A 26,533-nucleotide genomic window follows, 5' to 3' on the forward strand; every position below is an offset into this window, starting at 1 on the left:
AGCACTGGTACCAGGGTGCTCCAAGGCTTGCCCTGGCACTGTGCTTGGCCCAGCTCTGGTACTGGTGGGCTCCAAGGCCAGCCCTGGTGCTGCCCTGGAGCCTGCTCCGGCCCTGGGTGGCTCCTCAGCGGGCTCTGGCACAGCTGGGGAGGGCCTCAGGCCTGTCCCGGTGCCACACCCTGCCCGTGGGCCTGGGGCGCACTCTGGCTCCGGGGGCAGAGGGAGCATCCGAGGCCGCAGCGGGGCCGGGGAGGGGGCCGCTCTCTGCGGCTCATCCTGGCCCCGAGGGGAGCGAGGGGGGGCCCGTGGGCTCGCTGGGGGCGGCGGGGCAGCCCAGCGCGCGAGGCGCAGCCAGGCTCGGCCCCCGGGGCCGAGCACCCCGGCCGACCCGCCTCGGCTGCGCCTCGCAGTGCTCTAGAGGCGGCTCGGCTCGGCCCGGTTCGGTTCGGTTCGGCCCGGCTCGGTTCGGTTCGGCCCGGCTCGGCTCGGCTCGGCCGCCGGCGCGGAGCGCGCACGTGGCGGCGCGGCGCGGTCCCGCCCCCAGCGGCGGCGCCGCCTCTCTTTAAAGCGCGCTCGGGGCTGCCGCTGCCTCCTCTTGTGCGCTGCCGCGGCCCGCGCTGCCCGCCGGCATGTCGGACAAGCTGCCGTACAAAGTGGGTGAGTGCGGGCCCGGCCCGGCCCGGCGGCTCCGCGGTGCCCGGGCCGCGCTGGGGAAGGCGCGCTGCGCCGGGCGCGGCCTGCCGCGGCCCTGGGAGCGCCGGGCCGGGGCGCGCTGTGGCCGCCGCGGCGTGGAGCGCGGCGGGCGGGAAGATGGCAGCTGCCGTGCGGCCGCGCCGGGGGCGGCGGGCGGAGCGCGGCCCCCGCCACGGAAGCCTTGAAAATAAGGCGCTGGGGGAGCCTTCGTGCGCCGGCGGGGAGCGGCGGGAGGGCCGGCCGGGCGGCGGGCGGCCGCTGTCACTTTCTGCCGAGCCGCGGGAGCCCGGGCGCCGCCGCCCTCGCAGGGGGCGAGCGGCCCGCGGGCTCCTGCCTGCTGCAGCCCCCCCGCCCCTGCCTGCCTGCGGGAGCCCTGCCCTGGGGGCGCCTCCGCCCCGAATAGGAGGGTGTCTTTAAAGCAGAGAGCTGTGTTGTGCATTTCTCTAAAGATTTTGGCGTTTTTCTAAATATAGAGCTTCATAAAAACCTGTTTTTTTCCCCCAAAAAAGCATTGTGTGTTCTGCGAAGACTAAATTCAAAGAAAAGAGCTTCTGGCCATAAGGTTCAAATACCCAAGGAATTCACCTTTGAGGAAGGAATGTGGGCTGTGAACCCAAAATGGCACAGAGCTTTTTTCAGCAGCTGAGCCCTTAACAGGGATGAGTTTTAAGAAACCCCTCCCTTGTGATTTCTGTGGTCCTTCTGCTTCCTGGGCCTTTTTGGTGTTCCCCATTGGCATAAAGATCATGCAACAGTCAGCTAAAGCGTAGGCAATGGCTTCAGTGGCCCCTAGGCTTCATTCTGGAACAAAATGCAATTATTTCGTCTGTGTTAAACCAGGCAGTCAGATTCAGAGGTCGTAGTTTTCCTCAGCGCTTTGAATGGATTGTGTCTGCTAGGTAGCTGAAAGAAAACTGACTGAGTTCTTAGTCAAACTAGGAAGCCCCAGAAAAGCCTCTCTGGATGAGGTAACCAGGTAACAGTGACATTTAGCACTGGCTAGTGCTGCCATATGGTGCACCCAGGCATTAGCTGCTTAGCCTATTGCCTTTGTAGGTAAGGCTTGACTTAGAGATCTGCTGTGGGAGCTGTGTTTTCTACCCTTAGCTAGACTGTTGAAAATGTCTTTTTTTAAAGTTTCTGGTGAATTTTTCTACTGTAGATTCTTTTCACAAGGTTAAGACTAGAATTTTCCAGGTGCCTGGAAAATCATCTCTGTGGAGCAAAGGGCCTAGGAACACTGAAGCTTATTTATTTATGGGGAAGGAAGGGGGGGGAGCTGGGTTCAGCGCCTGGAGGCCTTGGTGGGGAGTATGCCCTGCATGTTTTCTGTAGGGAAGCTACTGCTATACAGGAAGTATATTTCATTACTTTACGGAAGTAAATTTTGTTAAGAAGTGTCAGGCATTGGGTGGTATCTGTAAGGAGGGGTGCTTAAGGCTAAGGGCCTACTGAATTATCGAGCCTCAGGGCTTCTGAACATTAGGTCACAGTGTGGTCTAAACTACTTTTGAAAGCCTCTGTCCCAAAGTACAAAATCAGGGAGTGACAGGGATGGGGTCTGGTTTTCCCTCAACTGTCCCCCAGCTGTTCAGTGTCCGGTTCAGCTGTTGCAGCTGGTGCTGTCTGCAAGTGTGTGAATAGATACCACAGCCTCAGCTATTTAAGCTCCAACAGCTGTCCTCCTTTGCTTGCAGCTGACATCAGCCTTGCTGACTGGGGTCGCAAGGCCATTGAGATCGCAGAGAATGAGATGCCGGGGCTGATGAAGATGCGGGAGATGTATGCTGCGTCGAAGCCACTGAAAGGTGCATGTATCGCAGGTTGCCTTCATATGACTGTGCAGACGGCAGTTCTCATAGAGACCCTTATAGAGCTGGGAGCTGAGGTAAAGTGTCTTTGAGTTTGTCCTTCAGTGTGCTCTCCTAGGGTGCTGCTTCTGTTTATGTAACTACCCTAGGGGATCCTGGCAAATTTCTGCACTTCTCAAAAGAGACCACACTGCAGTCTCCAGGTGGATGGCTTACCTCTTCATTCCTTCAGCAAAAGGCTTGTTGCCTGGACTGCCTGTGCCCTTGGGTTGCAGGCAAACTGCATCTTCCTGAGTGCCCAGGAAATCCAGGGCAGGGTTGGTAGCTTCAGCAACCCCCTCTGGCCTGTGAGCGGCTGTCTGTACAGCACCCTGAGGAGCTGTGCCAAAAGCTGTGCCTACACAGTTGTGCTGTGCTCAGGCATGCACTGCTGTTGCTGGTATGCTGGTAATGCTGAATCTGTGGTGACTGCCTCCAGCGCAGATTAACATGGATTAAAAACCATGGCATGTCCTGGTAAACTCAGCAAAAACTAATGAAGCCATTTGAGAGCTCCTGCTGGCCCTTGAGCTGTGCAGGAAAACAACAGGGAGACTGTGGTTTAGTGATTGGGGTCATGGACTCCATTGACTCCAAATGCACCGTGTGACTTTGGACCAGTTACCTTGGTCTGTATTAAAGGCTGAGGTGCTTATAAGCCATCTACTGCATCATGCCCTGTGCCTGGCTTGCAGAATGAAGTCCAAACGTCATACTGGGAATGAGGGGAGAGCGGGACATCTTAGCACAACCCACACAGCTTTCCTGCTGAGCAGGGAGCTGACTGGAGCTTGATGATGGATTATGCTAAGCACAGTATTTCATCTGAAATCCCTTCTCCCTAAAGTCTAGCTGCCTGAACCTAGGCTGCCCAGAAGTATCTCTGCCTGTGTGGAATCTAGAGCCTGGATGCCTCCCTCCTGAGAGTAGGTGCCCAAGTGGTTAAGAGTTCATCAGTGTCACACTGATCAAAAGGCACTGGGAGAAGGGGAAGCTCTTTTCTGTAACAACCTAAAGGTTAAAGCATTTCCTCAAAAAGTGTGGGATTGGTCTAGGTGCTCGTAGGCTACATGCTGTTCTGCATGGAGGTGTTCTTCAGCCTGTTCAGAGCTGTTCTGCTGTTGTAAATGGTGCAGTGCTAAAGGAGGCTGGAAAAAGGAGGAGCTGTGACCTGGAGGTACAGTCCAGGCTTGATTCTAACTACTCTGTATAGGAAACTTACTCCCTCAGAATTTAAAAGTGAGCAGCAGCCACTGAATTTGCTCCTTGCTGCTCCTCTTAGTTACTGTCTCCCAGTATGGCTGGCCTAGGCAGCAGCTGGGTGCTTAAACATTGCCAAACTGCTTTAGCCTAAGCACAGTACCAAATCAGTGTCCTCTGGGGTTCATCCAAGTTATTAGGGGAAGTACCTGCACACTTTTGGTTCCCCTAGGAGTAAGTTAGGGCTGCCCCTCTAAGATGTGTGCTGTCATGTTAGCTTGGGACTTAATTGTGAGCTCCCTTCTTGTCCTGATGTCTACGTGTTGGTTTAGACTTTAACTTCTGTTTGGATTGAGCTCTGGTTCATCTGTTGTGCCAGAACTTCACTGCCTGGGAGGGAGGAGAGTACCTATAAAGAAAGTATACCCTACATAATGAGGAGGTAACTTACTGTGCAGCATAGTGAACATCTTTGTTTGCCTAGCCAAAAAGGGATGCTATAATTGCTCTGTGCCTCAGGTCCATGCAAGTTCTAAACTGGTAGCAGAAACATATCCTTTTTGTAACCAAGGAGCTCTAAGGGTACAAATATTAGTCTCTGAGCCTGTGAGATATGCCAGTTATTTTTGGGTCTGTGTCATTTTCACAAACTGCTGTTACAGATCTGGGGATGCAGAATTGAAAAGTGGCTTTTATTTTGTGTCTTGCTTCAAATGTAAGTAATATATAGGTTTTCAGTATACTTTGAATTTCGTGACACCTCTTTATGGCATCTGTACTGACTTGGTGGGAGCTCAGAAGAATGCAGGTGAGGAGGGAGAGGGCTTGACTTCATGAATTCAGTTTTCCTATACTTCTTCCAGATAGGTTTTCAGTAACAAACACTGGTTGTGTAGGCCCAAATGGGGAATCACAGGGCTTGCTACTGTAGCCTTGCTCTGAAGTATATCAGTTCTTGATAAAATTGGATGAGTGTGTGAAAACAGGATGAAGGATTATACCTTATTGCCCCCTCTCCTGAAGATTTGTTAAAAGTAAGCATGCAGATGCCTGCCAGTCAGCCCTGTAGGGGATGGAGTAAGAACTCAAGCACGTGGCTGTCGGATGCAGTGCTTTCTAGGTGAGCTGCAATAGGTACACAGATACTTTTCAATGCAACTCAGCGGCATGCTGTTGCTTTTCTAGGTGCCTGAGCCTAGTTATGAAATCTGTGTGGAAAATGCTTAGCTCAGCTGGGAAAACTTCCATGACTGGAGCACAGAGTGGGAGTTGGGTGAGCATAATCTTAAAGAATGCCTGTTGATTGAGTGTAGCATTTCAGCTGCATTTCTGACCCTTCTGAGTTCCAGCAGGTGTGTTGCTGTGTGTCCCCATTCCTCACTGGACACTCGCTATGTGGCTCTTCTGAAAATCTGAACTTTGACTTAGACTTTCTAAACCCACCATACTGTGCACTTGCTGCAGATCTATAGCTGAATGTATGCTGTGGCTGTCTGGTAGAAGCTCTCATAAGTAAGGAGATGGCTGAATGTATGGCACAGCTGAGGCTCCATTGTGCTCTCTCCCTAAGTAGCATTATTCTCCCTGTCCTAGTTAGATACTTAGTTTTCCTGTAACCTTTGCAGAGCTACTGAGAAGGTCAGAAATTTGCACTAATATGCCTTTCTGCTCTTGCTCCCTTTTTAACTCCTCTTTCTGGATGAGAATGTCTGATATCTCAGAACTTTGCTCAGCAAATACAACTTTGGTTGTTTTCCAGGTACAATGGTCAAGCTGTAACATTTTCTCCACGCAGGACCATGCGGCAGCTGCTATTGCGAAAGCTGGTATCCCTGGTAAGTCTATGTTCTAATTTGGCTCTGATGAATTAAGTGTGTGCTGCCTATTCTAGCTAAATGAAACTGCGTACAAATCAAGCTCTTAAGAGGAAGCTTTAGGATAGAAATAGTGCATCAAAGGAGTGGTTGTTACACAAGAGGACATTTGATTCAAGCTGCATTGCATCAGACAGTCTAACACGCCTGAGAATGACTGATCTTGTGTTAGACTACAATGGATCCAGGTTGTGTCCTGGCAGCTTTAAGTCTGGTCAGTAAGGTGATTAAACTGACTAGGCAATAAAGAAATTGGTGTGTAGGTGTGTTTAGACACAGGTGTCTGGTGCTTTCCAGTAAGCCTGGTGCTAACTGGTGTTGGGGAGGAGATGCTGACTGCAGTGTGCTCTGTTACAGTCACAGGGTCAATGTTCAAGATGTTTTAAAGGCAGGGGCTAGACCGGTTGTGTTGCAGTCTAACATCCCTGAAGTGGTTTCTCAAAATGCTGCTGTTTTATTTTTGTTGCCTTCTGATAAACAGCAATTTCTTGCTGATCAGCAAGAATACATTAAGCTGTCTGCTGCACTCTTTCTTTGGCTTTAAGATGTATGGTCCTCATGAGTCTGCATGCTAGAAACTGCATGGCCTGAGCCTGGGTGCTGGCAGATGCTAAATCTCATTTCTGACAGCCTGATTCTCTGTTTTGGGCAATGTCTTCCATTTCTCTTATAATTACCTATTGCTGCAAATCTTTTCCTAGCTGTGGTGTACTTTGAAGTAATGAAGAGAGTGGTCCCTTCTTTGGCTGCTGTGCTGTTACTAGCTGTGGGCATTGCCTCCTGCCTCTCTGGTATACGATGTCAGGGAACCATGAGGCATTGTCCAGATCTGGTATCACCTTCCTCACTGCTCTCAACAACACCCAGAATTCAGCTGAAGAGCAGTTTAGGGGTGGAGTGTTTGTCTAAGTTTTTGATCTCTGCCTTGCTTTGTGGGCCTCACTCTTTTTGTTAATATTGAATTTACCAGATCTTGAAGGAATGCTGATCCTTTGTACAATGTGAGGTACTGATGCATGTTTCTGCAGAAAGGACAGTTGCAGGATTGGTTCTTTGTGGCTCAGAGTTAAGTTTTCTGTATAGATAATGAAAACAGGGCAATTTAGCAGGTGTCCCACCTTAGGGTACGTAAACTGTATGGTTAGTGTGCCTGAATAGCAGAGTACCACTGAGACTCAAGTATAGTGTGAAATTGGGAATACAAATGCCTGGAAAGGCAAAGGTATTGCCAGTGCTAGATAAAACATGTTAGTCATTGCAGCATGTTACTGGTGGTAGACGTACTGGTCTAGATGTATGTGCTAACAGGAGCAGAGAAGGCACAGCAGCTTGGATTTTAACACTGCTGGGGAGTAGAACTTAAATTCAAGGTTGCTGAAGAGCTTGTACCTGGTGCTTAGTTCATGCTAAAGTGTGATACCTCTTTTCTGTTGTGCTAACCAATGCTATCATTGTTTTCATTTGCCTGTGTCAATATATGCAGTGTCTCTTTCTGATTCCTGGTAACACAGGGTGGAATAAGGGAGAAAATGCGGCATTGTTGGTATCAGTCTGGTTTAGCTTGCTTTGACTTGTCCCTCCTAATGTAGAAGAATAAGACAGGAGCAGATAAGACTAAAAGTTTTGACGAAGTTCGTGTCCTGGAATATAAGATGAAGTGAATTCACTTCTGCTCATGCTGATACCTGTTTCTCAATGCAGAAGTCTTTTCTGGCCTCCAGGTGCAGATAACAATCTGCTTTGCTATGTGCTGAGTAAGAAACTGGCTAATTGTATGTGTTTGTTTCTGTGTAGTGTTTGCCTGGAAAGGGGAGACAGACGAGGAATATCTCTGGTGCATTGAGCAGACACTGTACTTCAAGGATGGGCAGCCCCTCAACATGATTTTGGATGACGGTGGAGATCTTACCAACCTAGTTCATACCAAATACCCACAGCTTTTGAAAGGTAACTTGTAGCCTGTTATGTCAGGCATAACTGCTCTTGGCAGGCCATTTAGGTTTCCATGGGAATTCCTTGCTTGTTTAAAAGGGATGGGGAAAGGAGGGAAAGGCATGTGTAAAACAGGCTGTGATATATCCATAAAAATTACTTACAGTCCAAGACCAGAATTTCTTACCTACAGGATTTGTCGTTTCTGTCTGTGCTTTGTAATATACTACTGTGACCTGTCCTTCTGGCCATCCTTCTTGGTGCCCATTACCTGAAAATGACAAGTGGTGCTGCTGATGGGGCTAAGAGCTTCCTGGAAATGGGCTGTGTTTTAGAATTGTTTAATGGCTGCTGCTTGCAATTAACTTTTTTTAACATTAATACTCTTTCCTCCTCATCCTCTTAGTGCACCTGTGGATGAAATCATGACAACCTGTAGCCTTTCTTGGAAAGGGGACAGTTTTCTGCAGTATATAAACTACAAGGCATTCACTCTTATCCAGTTTGTCGGCAGTCAAAGATGCTGATGGAGTCAGGTTTGGGACTCTTGCTTTGTTGCTTTATTAACTTAAGTATAGGTTAGTAAAACTGAGAATAGATCATGTGGTGTGGCTAACATGGTTATGTAAAATGATTTATCTGAAGCTAATTTGGCATAAGCTGCAGTAGCACACTGATCTGTGGCAGCTTCTCCTTAGCTCTGTCAGCATATATAGTCTGCACTGCTGCTGCAAGCCACAGAGGCCCAGTGTTGCCAAAGGGCATGTTTGATCTAGGATGTGGAAAAAAATTGAACAGGAATGTGTATACAGAGAAACTAAACTGATATACCACGAAGTGTACTGCTGCTTGTTCTTGGTCCGTGGAGGTGGGGTTGCTGGAGAAGCCTGCTGGATCAACTCTGTTCTGAGTCTCATGCTGTTTTAAGAGGAAGATGGAGGGGATTAGAAAAAGGCAGGCCACAAATAGAGTTGTGCGAGTGTAGGAGGCTGGGATTGCTCCCCATCGTTGTGCTTGCCAGGGTAGGTGGCAAGGAAGAGAGGAAACTGCTTCTGTGAGACCAGCTTCGCTTTCTGCCACCCTTAGACTGGTGTCAGTTGTTCTGCAGTGAACACCTTACTTGATATTATTTAAACTATAATCTGAGATTTTCTTTGATATCTGCTCAGTCATGCTCAGATCCCTCCTCTTCTATCAAAGTCCTGTTTTGCTTCCTAGATTGGCTCTGTCTGATGTTAGATGACCTCTTGCTTTCCTGCCATTTGATACCAAGGAACATCAAGATCGGTCGCAACACTTCATTTCCCTGGCATTATCATGGGCCCAAAAATGTATTTTTCATGTTCATATCCTCTGTTCTGCAGGATTGTTCCCCTGCTGTGCACATGCAACACATCTCCACTTGTATCCCTGCTCCTGGCGTTGTTTGCACTGAGCCGTCTTCCGCATATCTAGAATTCCTGCTGTTTGCCCCCTTTTCTCCCCTTTAGCCCCCTCCTCTGTTTTACTTATCTTGTGCTCCTGTCATGCAAGGACCAGTTTAGTATGGTGGAGTGAAGCAATGGCTGTTGAATTGTCTCCTGTCTTTGCATCCCTCTCTGGTCTGCCATCAAGAGCAACATCCCTAGTGCCTAGGGTTGCTCCCTGAACTTGCAGGAATGACTTTTCAGCTGTGTTTTTAGAGAGTCTAGACTGGGTGTCTTACCTGTCAAGTAAGATCAAAAGCCTCCTTGCGGCAATTCAGCAAACTAATCAAGATTGATCTCTGGAAGCAGACAGAACTTGATCTGTTTTGCTATTCAGTCCAACGCCCCTCAGAAGTAGGGAAAACTTCCTGAAACGGGCCCACTGTGTAGAGCCTTGATCTCCTTTAATTGAGCTCTGCACTTAGCCCTGTGCTGTGAAGGTTATTTAAATGTAGCAACCACCTGTGTAGCATCCAGTATTTTTGTATCCTGAAGATAATAGAAGCTAATAAATATCAAGGCCTTGTGATATTGAAGGTCACATATGACCATATGAAAATAGACTAATGTCACAGTTCAATGACCTCTTTGGGGGAGAGGTAGGGCCAGCAGTAATGTCAGCAGAGCAGGCACAATATTTGGAAAGAGTGAACCTTGAGCACAGGAGATGTTTCAGCATGCTATTCTCCTCTGAGATGTGGGGAAAGCTGAGAATTTAGCAAATGTTTGCACATGTAATTGCACTGTGCACAGAAGTGAACAGCTGAAAGTGCCATATGCCAGTTAAGGATTGGACAAGTTTTCTGGCCTAATTTCTGAGGGGACTGCCTGCCTGTCTTCCATGTTTCAGCCACTTCTAAGTTAAATAGAGGTTAGTTGCACATCAGGACTAAACTAACAGTTGAAAATAGGTGTCTCTAGTTCATTCAAGTTTTCTTCAACTAGGAATGGTGTTGTTAAATAGGCATGTGGAAATTCTCAACATGCTTTTCCTCTCCCCTAACCCAGCCTGCCATTAGAGGGCAGAATGACTTTGTACTACTGGCTTACTCCTCTAAACTAAAATGTCCTTAAAACTGGGATAACTGAAGATAGAAGAGGGAAAACTTCAGAACTGAACAGAGGAGAAAGCCATCCAAGCTCACACAGGATGTCTGTGGCATCTGTGCAAAAGACTGCTCTTAAGAAAGGACTGAGAAAGTTGGATCACTTGTGATCCATGAATCCAGATTTGCTCACTTATCAGGTAGAAGGAGAGCAAAGCAGGCTTGAATACTTAGCAAGGTTTTTCAGTTTAGTTCAATCTTTGCTTTGCTGTAGGCTCTTCTGTGTAGTTAAGTCTCTTCTGTAAAAGGTCATTGAAACCAGTGATGTAGGTAGTGGTTCTTACTGCAGAGTTTCAAAGTAGGTTAGACCAGATGTAAATGTTGCCTGGGGCATCAGGGAGGCCTTTGTCAGGGAAGGGAAACTGCTGAGTTACATGACATCAGATTCTCTGGGGTAAAGGTATCTTAAAGAAAATCTGCTAAGCTTAGAAATGTCAGCCTGGAGAGCTTTTGAAGAAAGGGGAGAGTGCATGTCTCTTAGTCTCCAGATAGACCAGAAGAGAGGAGGCAGTTTTGAGTTGGAGGTCTCTGCTACAACCTTGCAGAGATGATTTCCTTCACAGGAAGGGAATGAGTGTACCTAATGCAGGCAGTAGCACTGGAAAACTGCTGCTTTTGGTAAATTGCTGCTTTTTGGAGACTTGCTATAGGTGCCATATTTTTCTGTGCCACAGATAACATTCTTTAGTTTGTCCTGCCCCTCCAAACAAGTCTTGAAGGTACCAAAACCTGAACTCATTCTGTCTACATGTAACCAAGCTGAATGTAGCTGTCTAAGACTTTAAGGTCTGTGATGAGACAGACCTTTGGGGCAAATCAGCCTAATCAAGAACCATGTTTCCTTGGAGAGGTGCTGATCTCTATTTACTCTGTACATGTGCTTCTAACTGCTGGTCTGGGAAGAAAAAGGGAGGGTTAATATCTCTTGGTTTCTGTTCATTTCCCTCAGGACCAGTGAGTTCTGGGCAGCCACCTGGCATGCTTCAGGTTGACCTGTTAGTGACAGAAGGGCAAAGCCAGATCTCTCTTCCCAAGCTAGAAAGGGGTCAGCCAACTGCGGTGCTGCTGGGGAGTTGTAATTTGTGAGGCTTCAGCCAGGAGCTCTCTGGGAGCTTTTGTTTTGGTGGGAGAAGTAGCATTTGTGGTATGCTACTCAGTGTGAAGAAATCTAACCTTCCTAGTCTTTTAGACTCTGTCTAGACATCTGTTGCTTGTACAGATTCCACTTTGAAAACTGATTTGAGTCAAACTTGAAGACTTAAACTGGAGTGGTCAGTGTGCATGGTTTGCGTAGTTCACCTAGGGGTTGGGCAGTACACAGGTTTTTAAAGCATTAAGCATGGTTTTAAACCAAGAAAAGCATGAATGTGTTGCTAGCCTAACTAAAGGAGTTCAGATGATTTAAGATAAACTGCTACACAGGAGCATTTGGCTAGTAGGAGTTTTCCTTCTGTTCCCTCGGTGTGCAGGAGGTTCTCCAAACGTTGCTTTTGCTCGTGCCCGTCTTTGTGAGTCTTTTCATTGCTTCTTTTCTCCCGGTGGTGCTAGGCGGTGATGTCTTACTGCAGAGTGCGAGCTGCCCTCAGGGTGCTGGTGCTCCAGGGCCTGCTGCAGGTGCCGGGGTGCAGGAGGAACTGGGGGGGCTGCGGTGGCGGTGCCTGCTTCCCCTGTTCTGGAGCGGGTGTCCTGCAGGCCTCAGGCGTGTGTCTGCCAGGTGGGGGGGGGGATGCAGCAAGCTGCTCTTCCAGAAGGCTTAAGCCCTGAACTTTGAAGGTGACTTTTAACAGAGCTTATTCTTTCTCACTTGCTTCAACTGTGGTAGAAATTTGAGTTTCCTCTTTCTTTCCTTTAGCGCCCTGCCTGCAGTGCTCCTGTTGGGCCTGGGCCATGACCGCCCCTGGGCCTCCAGCCAGGCTTGGTTGTCGCTTCAGCTTGCATTTCCTCCCACATGGTCGTGGCAAAGCACCTGAGTCCCTTCCCGTGGGAGCCAGAGTCCCAAAGCCTGTTTGGATGTCCTACCTCTGAGAAACTCGGCACCCTCAGGTGACTGGGGTGCACAGGGCTGTGCTCTGAAACCGTGCTTTCCCTCCTCTGGCGGCTGCCTGCTCCTGCAGATCTTGGTGGATCCGCGTTGTTCTTCCTGGCCCTGGGATGCCTCTCTGGAGCCTGCCAGCCTCGTGGGTCAGTGTGTTGCTGCTGGGCTTGCGGGCTGGCCTCATCTGTTTGCCTGTTGCGGGCAAAGCCCGTTGCTCAGCTGGAGGTGCAGGGCTGGTTAGCTCCATTCCTCATCTGTCCTTGGGCTGTGCCAAGCTCATGCCTGGTTTTCTTTTTTCCCCCAGTTATTAATCCTGCTTTATAGGTATCTCATATGTGGGCCTTGAAATATGCAGTGGTCAATATAAAATACCATTCCCAAGTCAGCCAAACAATGTATTTGATCAGTCGGGGCAACATCTGGTGAAGGAAACTTCATGTTCTTCACCATACCTTAACTGTGGATACCTTTTTATCTCTCTCAGCCATTACAGCAATTTGTTTTAATTTCTATAGTAAGTTTTCACTCTTAAAGTATTTGCTTGAGTGGCTGGGGAGGTGGCAATATTTAGATCCTTTTTCTCTTCTCTCCCCAAAATTAATAAACTGCATAAACAATTTTCTGGATTTTGCTGGAGGATGGCAGGGGGCAACAGTGGCAAGTGACAGAGGTCACTTGCATGAAGGGGCAATATCTTCTCACCACACATTTCAGATTTATGTAGAACTTGGTATTCATTGTTTTCACCTGTCTTTTTTCATGTGAATCTGAATTAGCTGCAGGTGTTACATGGATCTCTTCATATAGGGCTGCTACTAGTGTTGGTGGTTTCTGCCTTATTTAGCAGAATTCTTATTTTTCCCCCCAGTGGCTCATACCTGAGCAGATTAGGTGTCTTACAGTATGCTTCAAGACCTTAATGAACAAAGATGATTACCATATCCTCTACATCTGAAATTCGGCCAGATTTGATAGGTTTGTTTCAAAACTTATTCTGCTTGTTTTAAGTTATGAGTAACTTATGCATAGATTTTCTGAGTAATCAAGGTGTTGTCCTAGGTAGTAACTAGGCAAATTCAATTTATATGCAACGAGATGGTACTGAGAGGTTAGCAGAAATATCCAGAGTTCACAGCATACCCAGTCAGACTAGTTGTAGACAATTGGCCCTTGAAGAGTCAGGGACCTTAAAGCAGATCATGTATTTATGGCTTCAGCTTGTGGATGTAATGTGGTGCAAAGTATGATATCAAGATCTAATTCTACTGTAAGGTGTTTGTGTTTCTAGGCAGTACTTTGTCTCTGGCCTCCTACCCCTGGACTGTTTTCAAACCAGGATGCTTGAAAAACTTTTTTTTACTCTGCTTAGTAATTCCCATGACTGGGAATTACTAGTGTCTAGACTGGGGGCAGGGGGGTGTTTAATCACAGCTACAGTTGATTATCCATAGGAGGAATTGGGATGGCAAATTATGTATTTGCCTTATTAGTTGATCCAAGTGCTTTAGATTTATATGGCCTTACCATAGGCCTTAGATTTATATGGCCTTACCATACTAGAGGCCTAGGTGTCCTCTCCCTTCAAGTCACCTTGCAAGACTGAATTAGGCTTTAGAAATATCACTGAGGTGGGCATCTTCCCCATTTTGCAGAAGGGGACTTTATCATACATTTTGTGAAAGAATGGATTAGCACCTGATCTTTCTGCATTCCTTGGTGTAGAGTCAGTTCATACTGTGTTTGAAAATGTGTTGTTGGGTTGCTGAGTGCTTTATCTACATAAGAACTCATTTTGGCAGATGATTGTTGAGCAGTGTGCAAAGCTACAGGATGAAGCACAGAACTTAAGCTTAATCCTTTACGAATGAATCTGGGGACAGTCTTTGCCATGACCTTTTACTGTGAGCATCCTCACAATTGTGGATATTGTTTACTGGTGTTAATGAGACCTAATCTTTTCTTAAATAGTAAAAAGTCTATCTATGCACTTCCCAACTTTAACTGCAGAAAGTGTCAGAAACTGCAGCTTTTGCAGCTCAGGCTGACAATTAAGTGATTTCTGGAGTGGCTAAGCATTCTCTCACAAGATCTAATGAGCATGAGGGAGTGGCATCTCTGAAGCTCAGTGGGATGTCTGTAGTCTTTATTGGTCTTGATCCAGTTAAAATAAGCAGACATATGAACACTTCATTCCTTTATTTCACTTATATCTGTCTGAAAATGGTGTTGGTGACCTGAATAGGTTAAATGGTCACTTAATACTTTAAAAAGTAGGTCAGATAGCTAGGTTGTTGGGAGGACCTGGGTTTGAATCCTTGCTCAGACAAATGACTTACTCTTCCCCACTTTTATGTAGAGGAACAGAGTAGATGTTTATCCAACAGTGTCTGTCCTGAAAGCTGCAGTATGCTCAGTCTGTACACACCTTCAGTAGGCAGAGCCTGCTGGTGTGATGAAGTGATCTGTCACTGCCCTGGGTCCCTGGCAGGAATGTGTTGAGCATCCAGAGAAGACAGATGATGGGTTAACCTTGAGGAGCAGTGCTGAACATCTTTCAGTACCAGCTGTTAATTACTTAAGCTTCCAGCTGGGTTAATATTTAGATTGCTTTAAAAGATAATGGGAATATTACACAAAAGATAAGTTTCTTGTCTCTTTGGAAAGCTTTTTATGAAACTTTCTCCTGAATTTAATTTTGTAGAAAGCTGCATTGTTGTGGGTTTTTTTCTGAAAACCATCATTGTCAAAGGCATCTTCTGGCTGCAGAAGTGCTGATGAACTTCTTGCTAAAACAGTTGTCTGTCTTGAGTGAGGGATGATCAGTGCAAGAAGTACCATCTTAATGAAGCTGACCCCTCTGCAGTTCCACCTGGGCACATACTGCTCTTTATTTCCTCACTAAAATATGTATTATGGTTGGTATCAACAGCCACTACACTTGTACTCATAAATGGCTCTGTCATTGGTAATGAAGTATTAATGCATGTGTTTAACTGCTATAGAATGAATGCTATGGGTGATCTAAAGAGAGATCAATTTTGTGGCTGAGGACTAGAAAATCGGGATCTATGCCTGCCTCTGCCACAAACCTGTGTGGTCTTTGTCTACCTTGTGTGCTCTCTTTCCCACAGCTGGAAATAGGGTGCTGTCTGAGAAGGGCAATATAAAATGAAATCAGTGATGCTTTCAAATCCCAATCACTTATTTGGAGTCCCCCTCCCCTTTCCTTGCCTGTCAATGTTAATTTTAGGAATGGGCAAGGGACTTGCTCATTGTTTCTTTGGAAAGCTCTTCACCTTCTGACAATTGTCGTGGTCTTCCAGCAGCTTTCCTCCTCCTCCTTGTTTTCCCAAAAAACTTTTTATCCTACTCTCTTAACTGTCTTGTGGGAGAGAAACTTGTTTGAAGCTTCAGACTAGTGCTTGAAGACCCAGATGAAGGTTCTCATCTCTTCGCTGCTTCCTGCAGGATGCTTGTGTAACGGATGCCTTTGGAAGATGTTCTGGTGTCTGGATGTGTTGATTTGCAGTGTTAATTCCAACTAGGATGAATCCTTCTACTTTCCTTGTAGGAATTAGAGGTATTTCAGAAGAGACAACTACTGGAGTTCATAACCTGTACAAGATGAAGGCCAATGGGACCCTGAAAGTGCCAGCCATCAATGTTAACGACTCTGTCACGAAGGTAATGCAGCTAGTGCCCTTGTGCTATATTCTGCTGTCTGACTAGTTTGGTGTTGTGATGCTGTCATTCCCATATAGGTATTCTTACTCCTGCTGGGCTCTTCTTGACCTGGTACTGAACAGACTTTTGCCATGTTGTTAAAGTGAGCGTATGTCCTTAAAGTGAGCCAGTGGAACCTGTGATGCTTGTAATGTGACATGCCATTGTAAATAGCGCCCCTGTTTTTAGAATATCGAGGGCTTGTGTATAAGAATGTGCATTCCTTTTATTATGTGTTATAACAATATGAAAAGACCTCTGGAAGTTATGGCTGCATTAGGCTGCACTCAGTCCCTGTGGCAACCAGCCTGTCTTCACTCAGTACCTTAAAGCCCACATTAGCCTGGCAAGTAATACCTGAAAAAGAAAGCAGCACAGGAATAGCAAAGCAGAATGGTAGAGCAGTTACAACTGGTGTCCTTAGCTTCAGCTGCTTGAGTGTAGGTGGATGAAAGGCTGCTGTCAGTACTGACCTCTAAAGGGAGAGTGACCCAGGTGAGCTTGTGGCTGTTAAAGGTGGGTTGGTGTGACAAGATATTTCTGCAAGCAGTGTTTACAATGAATAGGGCAAGAGCTATTTATTCCTTGTTTTTAGCTGTATTTCTGCTTCCTGAGACAAATCCTGGTGAACTGAGGATGGAGGGGAAATGGTATTTAAAGGGTGCTGATGCTTCTGGATGCAGATGAAATACTAGTGGGACTTTCAGGCATGCTTAAAAGCTTTTGCATCAAGATGCTTGTTAAATCTAGTTGCTAAATCTTTTTTCAAGGTGCCATACTCCATTCAGTTCAAAATAGTTTTCAAGGTGGAAAACCATGATAATGGTTGCTGATGTGTAGCTTGCCTGTGCAAAATGGCACTTCCAGGGCAGCCCTCTTTCAGTATCCTGTGGCTGTGAGGACACTCTGAGGCTAACCTCAGTCTCTAACATTGTCTTGCTGCACATGGCATTTTTCACTATGGTTTGGCCTGTTTTCTCTGCAGTTTGCTATCTGCAGAATAGCTCCTTTCTACCTGCAAAGATGTGCCTGGCATCTCTATTCCCTAGCCATTGGGCTGGAATCTAGTTGCTTTTGGAAGAAACTTGTTCCTCCGCATCCTTTTTGCCTAGATTTCTGCCTCCTGCACAATAGCTATTAATACTGTTCAGTAGACTTGGAAATTCAGATGTTTCTTAAAAAACTCTTGAGTGGGTTAAAGTTGAGCTAACTTTATTCTACTGCCAAGTGCTTATTTTCAAGCACTGTTTGTCATTTATGTAATAAGATTTATACTAACCATGGTTATAGTTCTCCAGGAAGCCATCTACTGAATTGACAAACTTTGCTCCTGCGGCTGGATATTTCGACTTGGTGCCAGCTTTTAAACGATAGTCCTTCCTATACTAATATTTGGAGAGAGGACAGGGCAGGCAGTCCTGTTCCCCTGCACCTCTGCCATGCAAACTTATTGTTGGGTGGGACAGACGTCAGTGCCTCTGGCATTGTGCTGCCTTGCCACGTGGGAATGGGACTGCACTGGCACCAGGAAGGCTTTGATTGCAAGTGGGGGTTTGGTGATGAGGAATCAGATCTGACAACACTGCTTTGCTCCGCAAGAACACTTACAGTGCAAGGAAAATCTTCTCATGGACTGGAAAAGAGGACCATTAACTGTTACCAGCTTTGGAATTTGAAACATTGGTAACACAAATTTCCTGAACTACTTATGGCAAATTTGCCTGTGCCAAGACTTATGGGCACTGAGTCAGGTACTTCTGGATGAACTTACAGGTAGGCAAATGGCCAAGTCCTGAGGCTATGAGAACAATATGAAGCTATATTTTGTAACTGCTCACATGATGTGTCAGTTATATCTGCAATGTGTTTTGTGCACAGCCATTGTTGCATTTTTTATAATAAAACTTTACAGCTATGAATTGTGATACTGAAAGCCAAATCTGAATGTTGCCATGTGTTTCTTTCATGTAACATCACTTACTATACATGCTATGTGGCACCAGCTATAACTGCAAGACAGTTCCCATTTAAAAGCTCTGTGCTGCAGTTTGCATTTAAGTACATAATCTTAAGACTGCTTTTAGTGGACAGAGCACTACCTCTGTTGTGTAATGGCAAGAGTGATTGATCATTTGAGGCTGCAGAAAGCACAGCTGCAGGCTTTGAGACAGGAGTTTTCCTGTGGATGGTGACTTCATCCTTGCCTTGCAGAGCATAGCATGACTTTGGTAGCCAGGTTTCTTCAATTCCTGGCTTTTGTAACATTTCAGGTAATCAAATCTGTTTATCCAGCCCATCCTTCTGGCCGAAACAAAGGGCTCAAGGAGAAAATGAGGAGTGTCAAAAATCAGCACAGGAAGATATGTTTCTAAGTCTAGGAAGGTGTTCAGGTGGAATACTGTTTGACCTCTGACTTTTAGTGGAAGAGTTTTGATTTGGAGGTCTGGCTGCTGGTAAGCTGATAAGCTAATGTTACATTAGGAAGATGTTGTGGGATGGCACATTAGGAGATGAAGTCTGGGGGTTCTTGGTTGCAGTTTCTGGTATCATGAAGTGTTACTTACTGACTCTTTCTAGGGCTGAGCAGTGGTGAGGTGTGGCAGCATTAGTGTAACTGTTCCTAGGGGAAGAAATGACTTTGATCTTCATGGGCTGCACTGTGCCTTGCTCCCGGTCTGACTGGTGTGGGCAGCTTGTTGCTTCTGCAGGATGTGTGTGTGTCTCAAAGATGTGAACCTGTGCTAACTGGCCAGATGTTCTTCTGGTGCTTTTTGGCTACCTGTGGTACTTGATTCAGTTTGAGGAACAGCAGTAGAATTGATGAACATCTGCTTAGGGAACTCAGACCTACTTCTGTATGCAATGATTGTTTGTGCTTGAAGTTCATAAATTCAGGTTACCTCTAGCAAGCTTTTAACAAGTCCAAGCCCTGGCCAGTGGACACAACATGCTTGTGAAATGCCTCTCACCAGGGATGCACTGAAGTCTGTATCTGGTATAACTATGTACATTAAAAACAGATAAACAAAAACATCAAACCTGGTTCTCTTCTTCTCATCCCTCATTGTAATTATTTAGCTGACTGCCAGTCTTCTGGTTCGTAGTGCTTTTGTATAAATCCATTTTGGTTTTCTAAGGGACTTCTGCTTATGAATGACTTTCATCTGTTCTAAGTTGCTATTTTTTCTTCCTCAGAGCAAATTTGATAACCTTTATGGTTGCCGAGAGTCCCTCATTGATGGCATCAAACGTGCCACAGATGTCATGATTGCTGGAAAAGTGGCAGTGGTGGCAGGTTATGGTGATGTGGGCAAAGGCTGTGCCCAGGCCCTACGGAGCTTTGGAGCTAGAGTCATCATCACTGAAATCGATCCCATCAATGCACTGCAGGCAGCTATGGAAGGTGAGAACTAAAGGAGATGAGGAACTCGGTGCATCTCATGTGGGGGTCTCTGTGCAGAGCACTGAATGATAGTCAGGACAGTTTCAGTGCATTTTAACTTCCTTCCTCTTGTGGAGGTAAAAGTGACTTCTAGCTCAACTCAGCTTATGAGGAACTCTTGCCTTACAACTGTGCATTCCAGGAAGGAGTTTAGTATAGTCTTTGAAGATATATTTGGAGTCAAGGATATAGAAAATATGCAGTGGGAGAAGCACCCCATTTCATGATGCTGTAAACTTGGTTTTGAATGGTTTGATTGCTTTCAAGTTGAGTAACTCTAACTGCTAGTTTGGGTTAAGGCTTCACTAGACTATCTCCACAGTAAAACACCAGGTCTTACCTTCAGTAGATGTGTGGGGAGAGCAATGCCATGATTTGTGCCTTTCCAATGTGAAGCTGTGCTCAAGCCATGCTCTGAAAGCTGTGTTCCCACTCTTCTGTGAATCCCTCCTGCAGCAGTGTCTGTTAGTACCAGTTTATCCCATTTCTATTCCTACATAAAGCGAACATGCAAGTATTATTGGTGCATTTTTGTTTGCAGACTTGACCCCTTGAATCCAAGCTAAGAGCTGTGCTGTGTATTATACATATAAACATACAAACATTAAATATATGGATCTTCATATTGGAAACAGGTGATCGATAGATATTTTTTGTGCTTCCCTAGCATTTAGTGAGACAAGAGCATGCCCAGTATCCTGCTATCCTCCATAAATCAAACACTGGCACAGTTTTTTTGACTTTTCTATTCATAATATTGTAGTCTGTTTTTGAACAAATGTTTGTGGCTGGACAGGCAAATACTTTTTTCCCCCCCCCCTCTCTTTTTCAGGTTATGAAGTTACAACCATGGAGGAGGCCTGCAAAGAAGGCAATATTTTTGTAACCACCACTGGATGCACTGACATTGTTCAGGGCAGGTATGGTCTAGCCACTTGCTTTAGTGAAAAAATTCCTGTAAAGTTAGATTTTATACAGTCATAACTTGTCAGCAATATGGTGAGGGTTAACACATAGGTCCCATTTCTGGCCATCTGGATTTAGCATGAACTTAATGAGAAATCAGGACTTTGGTCTTTCAGTTCTGTTGGATATTGCTGAGTTGCAATTGTTCCCGTCTTGCAGCATATAATGCTGGAGAAACAATAAAAGGTGTAGAGGAATAGATAGTTTTGGAGAATGAGAGCATTTGAACTGAGTTCTGTGTTAGGACAGATAAATGTGAGCAGATGGTGGGGGAGGTAGAGGCTGAAAGCAGTTCCATCTGTGAGTACATATAGCAGATTGAAACTAGCCTGTTCTCAACAAACTACCCTGCGTTTTTTTGTTATCACTTAAATCTCAATTTATAGCCCCTCCACTCTATACCCTCCTTCCTGTCTTTGCCATTGTGACTGTACATGTTGAGCAGAAGGTCAAATTAAGTGGGAAGAGATAAGGCCATTAGACTCCAGAGATATAAAACTGCTGGAAACTTTAAAAACATGGAGTAGGCTGTCCCTCCTGTGTAGGAAAGAACAGAATAACTGCAGGTATTCTAGTTCTGACCAATTCAAAAAATTAATTTTACTTTCCATACTGGAAAAATATTTTCCCTCACGCCTTCATATCCTTAGGAAGAGCCTCATCCTAGAAGCTTGAGTATTTTTTTTTCCACCGGGCTTTGCATCCACACATTTCATGGTTTTGAGGCTCAAATGCAGTCAGTGAGTCAAAGACTCTTCATTTCTCCTTGAGCAGAGCTACGAAGTAGTGCATCATCTTGTACTGGAAAAGAGTTGTGTGGGTTTTTTGTGTTTTTCATGTGTGCATTAACTGTTATAAAACTTTCTTTACAGGCACTTTGAGCAGATGAAAGATGATGCCATAGTGTGTAATATTGGCCATTTTGATGTGGAAGTTGATGCGAAGTGGCTGAATGAAAACGCAGTAGAGGTGGTGAATGTTAAGCCCCAGGTGAGACAGCACTTGCATGGGCTCTCCTGATGGAAAGAAGAGCCAGTCAGCATCTTGCCCCAGAAAGGGAGGGGGCCTTTCTCTTCAGATACTTATTTCTGTTTCTAGCTTGTTTGGAAGCTGACCTTGCTCTAGGCTGATGAGAATGCAGACTATGATCTGCTCTTCCCTGATTAACCTAGAGCAATTGCACATAGTTTTATTGCATTGATATTAAAGCAATTGGTTCCAGCCAGTGCCCCTGAGTACAGCATGGTCTCTGGCGAGAGGCACCTGGAGGGATGCATCTTTGTCCATTCATTCCTACTTCCTTGACAAGTGTGAGTCTGCCTTCTTGGTGGTGGTCATGTAGACAATTAATTGCCTAATGCTCATTCCTTACAGGAAGTCAGCTTTGATGTTTTGGGGTGTGGGAGGGAAGGTATGGAAATGTACTTTTTGATAGCCACCAGCTGAAAACAGTGCTAAACTTATTTTTAAAAAACAAGCTAGATGGTGAATACAGAGCGGGCCATTAGAGACTGTATAAAACTTCTTAAGAACAGAGATTGTAGGTTGCCTTGATCTAAACTTCCTCGCAAGAAGTTGCTTGCTAATGTAGCTGTCTTACACTAAAAGAATCTCAGTTGTAACAGAGTGCCAGTATTAGAATGAATCTCAAGATAATGTCTTCTGAGACTGTCAAGGTTTGAAAAAAATTCACACCTCTTCAAAGCATTTTTTATTTGGAGATGGAAGCCTCAGTAAAGCCTCTTTGGAGCGCTGCCAAATTCAGAGTTCTCTTCCAGACTCGGTGGTTTCATGTTAGAAACCTGTGGAGACCGTAAGTCTGTGTGTGGGCAGACAAGGAGGGATGTTTTATGCTTGCTCTGCTTGCGTTTCCACCGCGTGCCTACTTCAAGCTACAGCTGTAGCCACACAGGAAAGTAGGGATCTAAAAATTTCAGCATTTCAGCTGTGTTCTTAAACAGAGAAACAGAACTAAACTAAACCAAAACTCTTTTGTAATGCCAGCATTGAGAGAACATTGTTCAAGGCAAACCGGGCTCTGTTGGACTTGGCATAGAGCAGCTTCTAGTTAGCTTTTGAAGAGGGAGTGTGGTTGCTGATAGGATTCTGGGACAGGTGTATGGCATTTTTTAACACATACAAGCATCTTTCTTACATCTTAATCTGCCCTTCCAATTTTCATAACTCCCCTGTGGCTTATTGGCCACCCACATCGAACTTAGTAAGCAGTTGTGAGTCTTTTCAATATCCCGTTTGCTTTTGGGACACTAAACTTGAGTGTATAGCTTCATATTTAGTTGAGCCAAAATTCTACCTGTGTTCAAGTCCGTTCTTGCCTATGACCTTAGTGCAGAGCTGACTTTGCAGCTCTCATCTTAAGGGATGCTGCAGCTTGTTATTGGGTAGCTCAGGTTTCAAAACTAAAATTGGGATCATTCAAAAAGCAAATGTTGAAGGCTAAAAGGGATGTTTTTATGGTAGCATATGAACTTACCTGCACATGGATGTTCAGTGTGGCTCTTAGACTCCTGTCATAAAAATTATAAGTATCGCTGTTGGAGGAGGAGGAGGTAGTCCCTTTCCTTTAGATATCACATTTTAAAGGAGCCAGTCCTGCAGTAAGATGCAATTTAGTCCAAGGCATGAAAACCGTAACAAGTGTCTGGCTAAAGACAGCATGTTGTCTTTTTAAAAGGGTAGAGAATTAGAGACAAGGTAGTCCATATGGCTTAATGTGAAACCTGCCTCCTATTCTGAATCTTTCTAGTCTGTTGCATAAACTGCTGCTCTTGCAAGCAGGAGGGTCCTCACACAGTGAAAGCTGTGGAGCTCACTGCCCAGGGTGCTGTGAGTGTCACAGATGTGTAGGTTTGAAGATAAATAGCTAAAATTTGTGGAAGGTATCTCTGGCAGCCCTGGATGTACCACTTCTGCCTCAGCTTGATCCACAGATAGCTGAAACTGAGAGGATGTGTTGGAGAATAGCACTGTACCCTTGGGCTTTTTTGTACTCTTCCATATGCACCTACTGGCTAGTGATGGAGACAGGATGTACCTCGACAGAAATCTTACATGACCATTCCTGTGACATGTTGGAGACTTCATTAAGGTGAGGATAGCCTGTAGACTTGTATACTGCCAAGCCTGATGACTCAGGATTAGTACTTGGATTTTGTTGACTTTTACAGAATCAGAACTGTCAACTAGTTTGAATCTCAAGTTGGACTCAGTTTGGGGAGGGTTTAATACTATATGTAGCTACACTGTGCTAATGATATGGACCTACGCCCCATTTTGTGTCTGTTTAGTTTTCTTGTCCCTAAAGACTTCACAGACCTTACCTTGTATGACAAGGTAAGTAGCTGAGTAGGTGTTACATGAACAGGTACTGCTATGTAAAACCTGTATTATTTTCATTCTCTGTGCAGCTTTACCAAGCCCAATTCCTGTGGTGGCTGGATAGTTGAGCAGGACCAGTCTCTCTCTCTCTGAAAGCTTTCTGCAGGGGGAAAAAAAGAAAAAGCAGGACTGGGAGGCAAAACTTGACTTCACAGCCTGAAACAGTCCACAGTCCACACATGAAACAAATTAGATGGCACTGAATGGAGAGCTGTAGCAGTTCCTTACATGTTCCAGGACATGGGTTAGGTTTAGGTTTAGAAAAAAGCTCCCACAAAGTTCTCTGCAGCTTTCTTCCCTTCACCGTGGGAGACAGTGTCCAATGCTGTAATTTTTAGCACCATATGGTCCCCACTTACAATTGGTGAGATGGTATAAGAATCATCTAATACCTGGGAAAGGAAGATGCCTCTGTGTGCCATGCTGATGATTCATCTGTTACTTTCAAAGTACAGCTGAGTAGCAGGGAGGCTTATTCCTGAAAAGCTGGCAGTTTGTTTTGAATACAGGTCTGCACTGGATAAAGTCCCACTCAGCTGCATTCTGATATTAGAAAATTACTTGTAACACAAGCACAACTGTAGAGGGGAAGGAAAGGTCAGGGTGGGATTTGTGAGCTCTGGTTCTGTTAAATACATGATTTATTCTCAGGTGTGGAGGAATGACACAAAGGAAGTGCAAAACAGACAAAGTCCAGAGTAAGTTAAATGCAAATGAGGAAAGGGAGGAGGCATTTGCAGAAGTCTGGAAATAAACTTAGCACTTGGATGACTTGAATTCTACTTCTCTAGGAATTTCCTGAGTTTATAAATCAGTCTGCTTATCCCTGCCTATGGATGAGGCTTGTTTTGCAGCACTGACTTATGCCTCTGCTGCTATTACTACTATTTTGCATTTCTCTCTATGGAAAGACATCTTGCATTTTTCTGCATTACCCAGTGCATTGAATCTGAGTCAGGCCAGCAAATTGTCAAAGCTATGTGATTCCATGCACAAGCCAGCAGCTGCCCAGGTGTAAGTTTTGTCAATATATGGGTATAATATCTTGACACCTAAGCCACCCAATTCAGACCTCAGAACAGTAGCCCTGAAGTGTGATACCTTGTAGCCATATTAACCTGTAAATACCATGTTTACTGTTAAAAATGTATAAGAAACTTGGAATTGTATATTTTTCTGCCCATCTAGAAAGAGGTATATTTATGCAAGAAAACTAAGTTATTTGAGTGCTTTTTGCTTTAATGTGACAAATTTCTAGTGTTTTAATAACTTGAAATTTCATGGATTTTTCCATGAGTATCCTGCACTAAATAAAAACGTACTTTTATTGATACTGGCACATATTCTGCCATTCATCATGGAATGCTATTTTAACAGTTTTGCTAAGTCTGAACAAAATTGTCTTTGTAGCCTGAATTGAGATGCCCAAGATATAACACAATGAGTATGAACTTGCAGGCCTCTCCCCACTACTCCTACAGTTTCTTGAGACTGACCTGTGAACACTGCCCTTCATTGTAGGGTGCTGGCCAGCCAGTCCAGGTGCTGGCCAGCCAGTCCAGGTGCTGCCCCTCATTCTTACTGTAATCTTGCCTGAGCATATAGCCTGGCTGTTGGAGATGCTAATGTGTTCTTAATAAGGTAACTGGAATGTGTTTGAGGACAGATTCTTTACAACAGCAAAACTGTCCCTTCAGTTGCATAGGCACTGGCACCTCAGAGGAAACAATCTTAAATGGCAGCTGAGGCTTTTAAAAAAAGAACTTCATAACTTAGAGTAATAATGTGGCTTCCTCCAGTTTTGTTGGACTTGGCAGCTTCCCTACAGCTTGTGCTTGCAGCTTCCTCAAGGTTCTTTAAGAGTGTTCTGCTTATGGCTCCTTTCTCCTTGGTTTCATTACTTCCTCCCATAGTCCTCTGATACTGCATGTTGTATTTTTTGGGTGGACTCAGCACAGTCAGTGGTGGTCCGTTCTGAGGAGTCACCATCTGTATGAAGTGCTGCAACTGTGTGATAGAAAACATTCTTACTAATCCTATCTGACTGTACTACTCTTGGAAAGGAGAAGTTAAGAATTTTATTTAGGGCTTCTGTTTGAGGTGGTTGCTATCCGCATAAGTCATGTGGGGGGTGGTGGGGAGTAATCTCTAGCATAAAAATCCCAGAAATAGCTCTGGAATTGGAGCATAGCTGGGGAAGGCAGGTAGGGAAGACGTGCAACTGCACACTTTCTCTGAAGGTTTAATTCCCATTGAACTGCTTTCTAAAATAAAAGGTTGCTCTTGGTTTCCTTACAGCAAGTCTACTAAGAACCTGAATAGAGATGTTTTTGCAGAAGGTAGTATTGTCTGCAATGAAGACTGTATATTCCACATGGCTTTTAACCTAACCTACAGGCCAAAGCTTTAAGAACAAAGTCAAAAGTGATATGTTTTCTTTTGTTCCATTTGAATAAAATTTTGAGACTAATAGTATAAATACAGTGTGGGGAGGGAGCTTCTTAAGTCTTTCACAGTACCTGTGCTATGAAAACACAAGATAAACGAATTTGTCTACAATATGATTAATTTTGTCAAAGATGATCTTTGATCTTTTCAGTCTTTTCAAAGATTTAATCTACTCCCAACTGCTTGGTATGACAGGTGAGGAATGAATACCAGTGAATGCTGAATATTCATGAGACTTACAGGCAATATTGGCATTTAATTCTAAGCTTTAATATTCTAACATCCTACAAGTGTGAAGGCAATGAAGAGAAGAGCTAACATTGTAGGATTCCAGTCTGGCCCAGACAGTTGAGACACATGTTAAGTGAAACAGTCTCCTGAATTGTTTGGGACTTGCTT

The 26,533-nt window shown here is 45.0% G+C and overlaps 1 protein-coding gene across 1 annotated transcript in view; it reads left to right on the forward strand.

The window, feature by feature from the left end:
• The first annotated feature begins 507 nt into the window (after positions 1–507).
• AHCY (adenosylhomocysteinase) overlaps positions 508–26,533 on the forward strand; it is a 31,129-nt gene continuing 5,103 nt past the window's right edge. Inside the window, exons 1-8 of the mRNA XM_026115742.2 lie at positions 508–657; positions 2,391–2,581; positions 5,503–5,578; positions 7,412–7,564; positions 15,728–15,840; positions 19,075–19,282; positions 20,154–20,241; positions 21,160–21,277. Of these exons, the coding sequence (XP_025971527.1) occupies positions 630–657; positions 2,391–2,581; positions 5,503–5,578; positions 7,412–7,564; positions 15,728–15,840; positions 19,075–19,282; positions 20,154–20,241; positions 21,160–21,277 (975 nt within the window). The 5' untranslated portion in view covers positions 508–629. The remainder of the gene's footprint in view (positions 658–2,390; positions 2,582–5,502; positions 5,579–7,411; positions 7,565–15,727; positions 15,841–19,074; positions 19,283–20,153; positions 20,242–21,159; positions 21,278–26,533) is intronic.

Source organism: Dromaius novaehollandiae, chromosome 16 (assembly GCF_036370855.1).
Source record: "Dromaius novaehollandiae isolate bDroNov1 chromosome 16, bDroNov1.hap1, whole genome shotgun sequence".
Taxonomy (NCBI): domain Eukaryota; kingdom Metazoa; phylum Chordata; class Aves; order Casuariiformes; family Dromaiidae; genus Dromaius; species Dromaius novaehollandiae.